This window comes from Notolepis coatsorum (genome assembly GCF_963971535.1).
Source record: "Notolepis coatsorum genome assembly, chromosome: 13".
Lineage (NCBI taxonomy): Eukaryota > Metazoa > Chordata > Actinopteri > Aulopiformes > Paralepididae > Notolepis > Notolepis coatsorum.
The window spans coordinates 68,785,701-68,798,555 of record NC_140177.1 but is presented as its reverse complement, the minus strand read 5'-3'; the positions used below and the strand labels follow the sequence as shown (position 1 = coordinate 68,798,555).

Here is a 12,855-nt window from a genome sequence, read left to right as displayed (position 1 = left end):
CCTCTCTGCTCCTCTCCTCTCGTCTCTTCTCCTCTCCTCTCTGCTCCTCTTGTCTCCTCTTCTCCTCTCCTCTCTGCTCATCTCTTCTCCTCTCCTCTCTGCTCCTCTCATCTCGTCTCTCCTCTGCTCCTCTCCTCTCTGCTCCTCTCGTCTCGCCCCCCCTCTACCCTTCTCTCCTCCGTCATACTCGCTTTTCTCATAATTCGACCTTCACTCTAGTGATCTACCTTTATTTTTTTCATTTTCACTTTATCGTGTTATCAGCGTACGGCATTCAGAACTCATATGCGCTCCACAGAGAATATATTAAATAGTCACTCTTGTGAAGTTGACTAAATTTCCTGGTCGTCTGTGGTTACAGTCATCGTGTGTTCTTCTTATCAACTCGTTTAGACTGGTTTCCACCGCAAGGCTTGCCTTAGCCATACTCGACAGTGTATCACTGAATTTCCCCCCAATGTAATTTTCTTTCTCTTAATTTTTTTGCGTCTTAATGCCAACTGAGGTCATTCTCCAACTGGCTCATGATGTCAAATAATGCAACAGGCTAGTTCCAAAGTTAAAATAAAGGGACTGGTCCACTACAGCAATCAAAGTGATGGGGGGTTGAGGGAGCATCCCTCCCCTCTCCATGTGCTCTTTGAGAACACTAGATAGTTCTAGTAGGGCTGGGTATCCACACTGATATCCCAAATCACTTTCATTCCGATTCACAGGGTTTCGATTAAACTTCCGATTTGAAGCGCTTTGGTTCAGTATCGACTTTCGGTTATGGATATTTTAGTTAAATACCACTTGTGCTTGGATATGAAAAAGATTCTCAGAGAACTAATTATGTGAATGTAGTGTACAATGAACCTGGTGCATTATTAAAAATATTCATGTTGAACTTGACATTAATAATTGACCACAAAGCAGTTACATTAAAATTTACTTTTTATTTAACATGGCCAACACACTATAAGAGTCAACACAGTATAGCATGTACCAATGTATAATTATTTGACTACACAGCCCTATGCTGAACCTTCCCATGTCCTGTATTCAGAATACATCAGGTAGACGCTACAGGGTTCCAGTTAAATACAGGGACAAGACACCTGAACAGGTATAATAACTCTTTCATCCCTCATATCGGCAATCTCCTAAACTCAGGCCATAAGAAGGAGACTTGATGTAGACTTAGACTTCTATTAGTCTGTAATATTCACTTTATTATTGTTACTGCACTATGATTATATGTATTTCTAAACGTGGCAGCCTTTTGTCCAAGCCAAATATCCCTATAGGGACAAAACAAGTCATCTTGATTGTTGACAGTCGTTAACATCACCAGTGGGGAAGGTTTTATACAGGGTGTGATGCTGCAGTATGTGACTGACTACCCCTTAAATGGGCAGTTCACCCAAAAAGAAAACACCCCACCCCCCCTTACCCGTTACCCCCCTTATCTCTCCTTCCAGATAGTTTCAGTGTGATTCGCCTGGTTCTGGAGATATCTATAATACCGTCACTCCAATACAATGGAGCTGAACGGCACCCGGTATGTGGCGCTCACTCACAGCGCCAACAAAATACACTTGGGAAAAACTCAAAAACAACGTCCTTTTCCAGAAATCATGACCCGGTTACTCAGGATAACACAATAGATCGGTTTCACATGGGAACTATTGTCTACCGAAGTACACTCCCAGTAGAAAATGGTTTCTTAGACTTAGAATAGAACAGATGGATTCTTTGAAGCTACTAAGGGGAAAGTCGAGGGGAATACAAGTTAAGTCATGGTTTAAGGGTGAATAACGAGGCTACTGGAAACATGTTGACACTTTGGGGGACAAATGGACACCTGGCTCTTCCTCAGTTGGCAAAACTAATGTAGAACAAATGTTTTATCTTTTTTTTTATCAAATGTTTTTAACTTTTTATTATAGTTCATTTTCGTATAGGGGACGCGTCCTGCCTGTAAAACAAACAGAAAGAAGTTTGGTTTAGTACCAGAGGCCATTCGACTGGTGAACAGTCACAGTGCAAGGAATGGTCAGTTCACTAATATGCACCTTTTGACCCCTTGATTTTAACCTTTTTGACCAACGTGCACTTTTTTTGTACTGACCGAATTTATTTATTATACTTGACAGATCACCTATAAGGATCCTGTTCTAACAGTGTCATGTTTCTTGTGCTTTAATAGTGTCATGTATGTCTCTTGTCCCTTATTCTGTCTTGGATGTGTATAAGTGCAGCTGTTTGCCGTATTCATGCCTTAAATTGCCCCTTTGGGGACGCATTTGGAGACCAATCTCAGTGAAAAGACATTAAAAAAATTGTTCCTTTTCATTCCGATAAAAAATAAAACGAGTGAAACCATGCAGACCCACAGCACTAAGCACACACGCGTCCGACAAAACGTCCCTATCATAACGTTACGTGGGAAAACCACTTTTCGATAGGCAGGGAAACAATTAAATTCAAATAACTGTAGTATTCCTGTGGTTTTATCGTAGAAATGATAGGCTTCTATAGTGATCAGTGATCATTCCTATAGTAACTGGTGCATGCGGGGGGGAAAACAGGAATACTATCATTTTTACTGTCGTTCATTTTCATATGGGCTGGGCTGAGTTGGCAAATGGCTATTGATAATGTAGTGTTGACAAACGTTTTTGCCTCAGTCGTGCTGTTTCACAATTGTACACTAGATTAGATTATAGTCTTTGGTTTCAACACTGTGGATTTATGATGGTTGTCTCCTTTTTCTTCCTGTGTCGTGCATTCCTTTGTTCCCTCTCATTTCTCGAGCTGTCACTCCATTTGTTTTGGTTGTCGAGGCGGCCATTAATCTCCAAAACTGAGAACTTTAAAAGCGAGAGGGTCCGTTAATGCTTGTGGTTGGTTCGATAATGGTATTTTGGCTAGTGAAGTTTGGGAACTTCCCGCACGCACGCACGCACGCACGCACGCACGCACACACACACGCACGCACGCACGCACGCACACACACACACACACACACACACACACACACACACACACACACACACACACACACACACACACACACACACACACACACACACACACACACACATAGGAAAGAAAGCGAAAGACTCCATAAACTTTCTCAGGGATAATTTAAGGACATTGTCAGTTGAGTTGACCAGGCAGGCTCTTAGACAGAAAGGCCTCTCAAGGAGCCTGAATCGGGAAACTATAGTGTTTACTTTGAAATTGGCCCATAGCTACTCTTTATGATAAACAATAATATTCTGAAATGGCGCTTTGCTTTTCTTTTCTCATGCCAGGATCTGCATTCCTCTCCCCAGTGTTGTACCTCCCAAACATTATCCTGTACCCAGAATACTGAGAATTGTCTCTGCTTGGCCGTTTCACCACTGGTCTCCTGAGAGAGAGATAGAGAGAGATAGAGAGAGAGAGAGAGAGAGAGAGAGAGAGAGTTATTCCAAGCCAGGCAGCGATATTCCGGACCGATGTTCCGGTGTTATTCCGAAGGTTATTATTAGCCAGAATAATGGGCTATTGATACTCTGGGAATCTCCTGGGAAGTCTCGCAGTCAACATGTTCCTGGTTTATATGTATACCTGGCTGGAATTTCTAACTGGAATTCTCTCTCTCTCTCTCTCTCTCTCTCTCTCTCTCTCTCTCTCTCTCTCTCTCTCTCTCCCTCTCTCTCTCTCTCTCTCTCTCTCTCTCTCTCTCTCTCTCTCTCTCTCTCTCTCTCTCTCTCTCTCTCTCTCTCTCTCTCTCTCTCTCTCTCTCTCTCTCTCTCAGGCGCACTGTACCATTGATCAGGCCTCACTCCTGGCACCTGTCCAAGGTATCGGAGCCCCACCTCCCTCCCCCGCCTCCTCCCCCGTGTCTCCCCCCCTCCGACTCCCCTCCTCTCCCCCCTCCACCCCCTCCCTCTGCCATGCAGATCCACCCTGGCCCCTACACACTACCCTGGCACACAACAGACAACAGGTAAGACACACACACACACACACACACACACACACACACACACACACACACACACACACACACACACACAGTCACTTTATTGTGTATGCATACATGCTCAAACACACACACACACGAACAAACAATCATCCAGGTATGCACAAATACTGTACTGTACACATTCAAATAAATTATTAAACCATGACCTAAGAGGACTGCTGTGTGTTTGTTTACCTGTCTGATTGTGTGTGTGTGTGTCTGTCTGACTATGCGTCATTGTTGCGTGACTGTACACGTGGACATGCTTTGTGTCTGTGTGTGTGTGTGTGTCATGGTTGCTAAGCTCACACACAGTCACCCACCAGACTTGTTCGCCGAAGGGGGAATTTGGTGACCAGTGTCCAAAAAAGCCAACAATCGGCAGGAAACCGGTGACATCACCGTGTTCTAATGTCAACACGGCTCACGCAGGAAGCCCATTGGTCTATTCTCAGCCTTCCATTCAAACATTCCACGGTGATAACCAATCAAGCGCTCCCAGCGGCCGTGCTCTGTGTCTTTGTTGCCCCCCCGGGGGGGTTGTTAGGTGGGCGATGTGGTCTTAGTTAATGGTCCGTTTTATTTTCCTTTCTGTGTGTCTTGAATAGCTTCAGAACTGGACCTCATGTGAACAGACATACAGACCAGTAGCTTCAGAACTGGACCTCATGTGAACGGACATACAGACCAGTAGCTTCAGAACTGGACCTCATGTGAACGGACATACAGACCAGTAGCTTCAGAACTGGACCTCATATGAACGGACATACAGACCAGTAGCTTCAGAACTGGACCTCATGTGAACGGACATACAGACCAGTAGCTTCAGAACTGGACCTCATGTGAACGGACATACAGACCAGTAGCTTCAGAACTGGACCTCATGTGATGGGTCCGGGTCCTCTGAAACAAGCGACCAACAACGGTCCTCTAAGGCCCTCAGGATGTGGGCCCAGGACACTGGGCTCACAGACCTATGGCGCATATCCAATCCCACCCTCAAGGATTACTCTCACCTGTCAGCCAGACACAAAACCTTCTCTCGAATAGACTATGCATTCGCGTCCCCTAATATGTTTGATAGTTTCAACGTCTCATTGGTTCCCCTGGCTCTCTCGGACCACAAGGGGATTTTCCTTACGGCAACCTTTGGCAGGCTCTCCATGAGAGCTCCCAGATGGCGTTTTAACTAGGGGTGGGACGATACATCGATCCAGATCGATATATCGATCTATTATCAATAATCAAATGGGATCGATGCCACGTAAAAAGATCGATTCATATTGCGATACTCTTATTTTGAAAATCCGGCGACGGCGACGTCATCGCCCCGCGCCCAGTGTTGTGAAACTCAAACTCCGTTTAACATCAACAGCAGTAGCGTCTAGAGCGTCACTAGAGCAAGACTAGTGTGCCTATTCTGTGACCCAAAACATGTCCCTGCTGTTTTATTCCACAACGGGTCCAATGCATCTAACCTGCTTTGCAATCCTCGTCACTCCATTATGCCCACGTCGCGTTAAAGATCGAAGATAACGTTACTTTAGCGTGAGCTAACAAGCTAACCCAGAGCCATAGGCAGAGAGAAGTGGGGACTGGGAGGGTGCATTCTCGGGGATAGCCCCACTAACAGGATCTGGCCGGTACTGCACCTTGGGACTCCCAATATGCTTTTCCAGCCAAAATACATCTCTGTGACCGTGAATAGGATATTAATATCGAGAAAAAAAAAGAAATGAACCAAAAACAGTGAACAGGAGGTCTATTTGTATTAAAAACAATATTGTTTTTCATTTAAATGTCTGGAAGAGCTCAAAAATAAAAATGTCATGATATTTCCATTGCCTTTTTTTTTGTTGATTTAAATGTTACTGATTGTATTAAATGGGCACATAATATCGTCTCATATCGATCGCAGGCACCTGAATCGAATCGTATCGTATCGTATCGTGGCAGACTGTGTGATATCAGATAATATCGTATCGTTGTCCAAAGAATCGATATCGTATCGTATCGTGATTAAACTGGTGATTCCCACCCCTAGTTTTAACTCAACCTTGTTAAAGAACGATGATTTCTGTTCTGAGTTCAGGAGTAAACTAGCTGAATTCTTGCAGATCAATGTTGGCACAGTCGAAGACCCTAGGGTCCTGTGGAACGCATTGAAAGGATTTATCAGGGGTCATGTCACACTTTTCGCCTCCAATTTGCGAAAATCCTGGTCAAAAAAACTAAAAGGACTGGAAACATTATATGCGGACCTATACGCATCCTTGCAAACTAACTATAGTGAACGACTAAACACACAACGTAAGATAGTCAAGAAAGAAATAAAGAAATACTTAAACAACAGTCTGAGTTCTTGATACATAGGACAAGACAAAATTACTACTTTCACGGCTCCAGGCCTAGCCATCTATTGGCAATGAAAATACGCTCGAATGATCATTTCTCGGATATCCCCTCGATCAAGACGAGACAGGGTACAGTCACTACTGATTCGAAAAAGATCAACGACACTTTTAAAGAGTTTTACTCACAGTTATATAGCTCAGAGGTTAATCTCGACGACTCTAAATTTGAATCGTTCATTGGCGGGCTTGAGATACCCCACATTTCTGAGGAAGAGGCCAAGGAACTGGGGAAACCGATCACTCTTATGGAATTGAGGGAGACGATTGCTGAAATGCAGAGGGGTAAGGCACCAGGCTGGGATGGTATTCCACCCGAGGTGTATTTAGCTTTCTGGGACCAACTGGGTCCATTGATGCTCGATATGATCAATTATGCTATCGAACAAGGGGAGTTCTCAAGAGATGTCAACATGGCGTTGATTTCCTTACTTCTCAAGAAGGACAAAGATCCCAATGATTGTGGTAGCTATAGGCCCTTGAGTCTTCTCGGGCCGATTTAAAAGTGTTTGCCAAGGTGCTGGCCCGCCGCCTGCAGAGATTTATGACGGTATTGGTACACTGCGATCAAACTGGTTTTATCCCGGGGCGCCTGGCTGCAGATAATCTTAGGAGGTTGTTGCATGTAATCGATAACAGTAAAGACAATACAGCTCCGTCCACAGTTCTGTCTTTGGATGCCATGAAGGCGTTTGACAGACTTGAGTGGTCATACCTGTGGAAGGTACTTGAGGTTATGGGTCTTGGAAAGAGTTTTATTCATATGATTAAAGTCCTGTATGCCTCGCCGTCTGCGATGATACTGACAGGCAAAAACTGTTCCACACTCTTTCCAGTCTCCAGATCTTCTAGACAGGGTTGTCCTCTGAGCCCAGGACTGTTTGCGCTTTCCCTCGAACCATTGGCCCAATTTATTAGGCAATCGGAGGACATCGTCCCCATAATGGTCAATAATACTCCACACAAAATTGCTCTCTATGCGGATGACCTGCTGATTTTTATGGACGACCCCTCCCGGTCGGCCACAAAATTATTGGGAATTATCGACGACTTTGGTCAAATGTCAGGCTTTAAGATTAACTGGAACAAATCAGCCTGCCTACCTCTTAATGAGCTGGCCAAGGCGGTACGACTACCAGCTGATATCCCCATAGTAGAACATTTTAAATACTTGGGCATAGAGATATTCCCCACGCTGAATCAAACTACTAAGTACAACTTCACGGGTACTTATGATAAAATACGCCAGGATCTAGACAGGTGGTCGTCCCTTCCTAACTCCTTACAAGCCCGGGCTTCCATAATCTTAGCTCAATGCTCCCCCTGCCCCCCCCCCCCCCAATAGACCACTGGCGCAAGGTACAATCGATGGTATCTAAGTTTATCTGGAATAACAAACGCCCGAGAATCAAAAGGGCTACTACTCAACGTAGGAAACAAGATGGGGGCCTCGCAATCCATGATTTTAAGCTTTATTTCTGGTCCTTCTCACTGAGACCTCTGATGTGCTGGCTAGACCCTGTAGATGCTGTATCTTGGCGCTCCTTAGAAGCGGCGGCGGTCTCACCGCTAAGATTGCAGGATGTGGTGTACTCCACTGTCTCTATTTCGAAATGCCGTCTGAGGTATGGACCGATCATAACTCACGTGATCCAAACGTGGCGTAATGTACAGAGGTCGTGTGGGGTTAAATGCCCATGGCACCTGGACTCTCCAATTTTTAATAACCAGCAATTACTTGTTGGGCACAAGCCGGTTAATATTCCTCAATGGCAAAGGAGGGGAGTTCATACTCTGGAGGATATTTATGATAAGAACGGCCTCCGTGCGTTTCAGGACTTAAGAGAATTTTATGATCTTCCCGGCGAGCCCTTCTTTCTTTACCTTCAACTAAGGTCATCACTGAGGGCGCATGGCGTGCCGTGGGCTCAAGCTTTGCACCCACACCCCTTCCTCAGGCTCATAGTGGACAGGACGACATCCAGAGGGTTTGTCTCAGACTTTTATACGCTCTTAATTCAATCCACGTATAAAAATGTATCATTAGATACAATCTGGCGTGTGGATATCCCGGAGTTGGACCCCGAGTTTGACTGGGATGATGTTTGGGCAAATGTGGCATTATCTTCCCGCAACCCCAATCACCAGCAAATTAATTTTAATTATATTCATAGGACCTATCTTACACCTAGGAAGCTATTTGCTATGGGCCTGATAACCGACTCTCGGTGCACTTTGTGCTCTCAAAAGGCCACTGGCACTTATATGCATATGTATTGGGATTGCCCACCAGTGGCCCGCTTCTGGAGGTCAATAACGGACAAACTTTCAGATCTGTGTGGCTTAACTATCCCATTCACAGCTGTTACGCTACTCCTGAACGATATAACGACACTACCTGCGTCCGTTCAACTAAAAAGGGTTGTCCTAGCGGGTGTCACAGCAGCGAAGAAGCTAATAGCAATGAGATGGAAGGAGCCTGAGAAGCTTACAGTGATGAACTGGTCCCTAACACTATTGGATGTGATTTATCTTGAGATATCCACGGCGCGGGTGATTGGGGTGGGACAGGCAGGTGGTTTGCAGCAGCCGAAAAGGTCAGGACCGCCGTGTGCGGCTGAGCGGGGTTGAGGTGCGTGTTCGGGTGAGTCCGGGGGTCTCTTGGGAGGGGGAGGAGGAAATGTTTTGTCTGTCTTGTCTTTTGTCTTGTCCTCTTGAGTTTAGCTGGGGATTTTATGGGGGGGGCAGCTATTTAACTATTTCTTCACTGTTTGGTCACTTTTACACGGTCTCTGTGAGTCTATGGAACACCTCTACAGGTTTTTGTTTTTTCATGAAGGTTCTGTTTTCGGGTCGTGTTCTCAAAAAGTGGTCCTTGTGGTGAATTGGAGATGTACGTTTTATTAATATAAGGTCACACAGCCGGGAATCGGGGCTGAACACTGGGAAAAACCATTTATTGGATAGTACCCCTTGGATTTAAAATTTTGAAGGTTTTCTCTTTGTCTGTATAAATTGTTATTCTGTATTATTATTGTTTTTGTTATTTTCTTGTGAAGTTCTATGTATTGTGATTGTGTTTAATGTGTTGTCTTGTTTCATGTGAATAATAATAAAAAAATGTGATAAAAAAAAAGAACTGGACCTCATGTGAACGGACATACAGACCAGTAGCTTCAGAACTGGACCTCATGTGAACGGACATACAGACCAGTAGCTTCAGAACTGGACCTCATGTGAACGGACATACAGACCAGTAGCTTCAGAACTGGACCTCATGTGAACGGACATGCAGACGGAGCGCTTCTCAGCCATTTACAAATATAGTCGACTTGAACTCTACTACTTTGGCCCAGATCCAGGATCCGAATGCAGAGGTCAGAGGTCACATACACGTCGGCTTCGCATTCCTATATGCCGCTTCCTGCCGGCGGCTATCACTGAAGACATTTATTCATGAATGGCATTTTTTTCATGTTTGCCATTTGTGAAAGACATACAGAAACATTATTTCTGTTTGCCAGCGGGCCTCTTCGGTTTCCCATCTTCTACAAATAATGGCTACATGTATGACAATCTTGGATCGTCCTCTGTTAAACCTTCGTCACGATATATTCATAACTTTTGCCATAGCTGCTCTTACACTCCTGATACATTTACTCGTGTTTTAATAAGTGTTTAAAAAAAAGCTAACAATTCCAATCAGAACATCAGAAACTGGCAGTTGACCCCTATCCCATTTGATGTTGTCTCAGGTACTCCATATTCTCACGGCAGGCCATTTTTCTCTCATGTCGTCCTCGGGTTGGGATTCCTTTTGTGGATTTCGTCCATTATAATGTTGTCTCTATATCTGTTGTCTATACTGTAGCTGGGCAGATAACAGTGAAGCGTGTGAGACCTATGATTGGAATAGTCATTCCTGTACATTCCATCATTGAGCTCAACGTCTAATCAATTAAATAATAGTGACATTTACATTTTCCCCATTTTTCTGGGGACACCCTGGAACCCCCGGACCCCAGGTTGAGAACCTTACTACGTAAAAAGGTGAAAGTGTCACAATTGCGGCCATGCCGATTTGGCAAAATGGCATCCGGCCATTTCGGGTTAGATGCTACTTTTTTGTCTCCATGATGGAGCTACATTCTACTGAGTAGCACAGCAGCTCCAGGGATGAAATTTGGAATTAGAAATGTATTTGAAGGATGACTCAGCCGTGTAGCAAGTAGTGGGGGTAGTAGCAAAGTAGCAAGTGGTAGGTGAAATGAGCAACAAGGCTGTACATTAATCTGGGGCTTTTATTGAAAACAAAAACATCTAAAATGTGGTAAAATACAAAAGATACTACTGGCTCCCATTGGAGCACCTGACTAATTCACCGAAAGGTCAGTCCCTAACCATGCCGGGCTTACCAGCTTACCGGTCTCAACAAAACCCACTGTTTCCAGTGTGTGCTCCCTCCCAGCTCTCTGTCCATCATTCCCAGCTAACGCACGCACACACACACACACACATACACATACACATACACATACACATACACACACACACACACACACACACTCTGAGGGTAGTTGTCTATTCTCCTTCAGAAGCCTGAGTTAATTGGGAGACAGCTGTGTGTGTGTGTGAAGCTGTCCAATTACATCCTCCTCTCTCCCCAGTGGGAGGAGCCAACAGGCTGGAATGACGCAGCCACACTTAATGTATGGCGTAATTTCAACGTGGAATTAAAGGTGACATGCATTATAAATGTCTTTTTTCAGTGTCTAGCATTGTATTATAGTAATAGGAGTTAGTATCAATGTGTTTGTGTCTCTAAATACCATATTGGCGGATTGCCGTCATTCAGGGCATTCATTTCCTGGTCGAAATAATCAGGTCATTCTGATTTGACTCGCATGGTGACGTCACGTGGCGAGGATGGCGCGGATAGTGATCCGATTGGCTCTGTGGTTGTAGCGCACCAAACAGGGTTTGACAGAGCGAGAGAGAGAGGGAGAATCAGATAGACCCTCGCGACAGAGCGAAGCACACATACACACACGCGCGTCGCGCTGTTGTCTCTCGGTCGTCTCTCGGTCGGTCTCTCTCTCTCCCCCTCTCTATCTCTCGATTCGGGAGCATATATAACGCCCCGTCTATAGCTGTAGCGCGCGGCACAGTGTAAGACTTCCTCAAACGGGAGAGGGAGAGAGAGAAAGAGAAGGGGACCTGCGTCTCTCGCACGCAGCTGTGTTTACACAGTGCTCTCTCTCTCTCTCTCTCTCTCTCTCTCTCTCTCTCTCTCTCTCTCTCTCTCTCTCCCTGCCACTCGCAGACTGTGTGGATGACTGTCACTGAAAGTGCTTATGGGCGGAGCCCAGCCAATAACAGGCTGAAATCTTGAGGCTGGAAAATGATGCTTTTGAGTACTCCATTAGAAATATAAAACAATGATTTTTTTTTAAATAGACCTTACAGATGTCTTCCATAGACTCACAGGAATTGTGTAAAGTTGCCCAAATAGTGCTAGGAATAGCAATGAAGGTCCCCTTTAAGGAATATCAAAATAAAAGCACACGTTGTTGAACTGATGACAACAGCAGAGAGGGTAGGATCTTTTAACTGAATAATACTGTGTACATCATTTTGAAGTGTGTGACTAAATTGTGTTGTGGAAATTGTTTGTAATTAGTTTCACCCAGCTGACAGAAACTGGAGGTGTGGCCTTTTGCTGCAGGTGTCACTCATCAGTAATTAGTGATAGTGATTTAAAGACTTGCTGGCTTAGCGTCGAGAAACGAAGAGAGTTATCCGCCGAGGGATCCACCGATCCACCCAGTGCTAAGTACACCATAATCCCATATTTCCCTCCCACTGCTATTTCCCCACTATCTCTCTTCCTCCCTACAACCTTCTCCCTGCCACTCTTGACACCACAATGTGCCTCATACCTATATGCACAATCTGCTCCTCCAGAACAGACTCAACCCATCCACGCCAGTTTGCTAGCAACCCGGCTAATCTCTCCTACCCTCCTACAGCCACTAATACACCTGTCACAGTACGGGGAGGCTTATGGAATTGTCAATCAGCAGTCAAGAAAGCTGACTTCATTACTGCCTACGCTAGGGATGCACCGAAAATTCGGCTACCGAAAATTATCGGCCGAAAATGGTTAAAAAGGCTCTTTCGGCTTTCGGCCGAAAGGGTTTTAGCACCGAAAATCTATGACCGAAAGTCAAATAACGTGTTGTTGTGATGATGTCATCAAAACGCGACTACAGACATACCGGATTACCGTTACCGGTAGCATGCGCAACATGTAACGTGCGCAGCTTGGCAGCTCTTCCTGCATTCTACAGCCTGTGATAACTAACTCCTCTTGGGAGTAGGGATGCCCCCCGAAACCCGGTTCTAAACTAAATTAGAAAAAAACTGAGTATTGATCAGCTCCGA

At 44.9% G+C, this 12,855-nt stretch overlaps 1 protein-coding gene across 3 annotated transcripts in view; it reads left to right on the top strand.

Annotated features, from left to right (window-relative positions):
* The window catches only part of shroom4 (shroom family member 4), a 159,403-nt gene that overhangs the window by 117,403 nt on the left and 29,145 nt on the right, over window positions 1-12,855 (top strand). For all 3 annotated transcript variants that reach the window (XM_084327495.1, XM_084327494.1, XM_084327496.1), the window contains one exon: window positions 3,791-3,982. In XM_084327495.1, coding sequence (XP_084183621.1) covers window positions 3,791-3,982 — 192 coding nt within the window. The remainder of the gene's footprint in view (window positions 1-3,790; window positions 3,983-12,855) is intronic.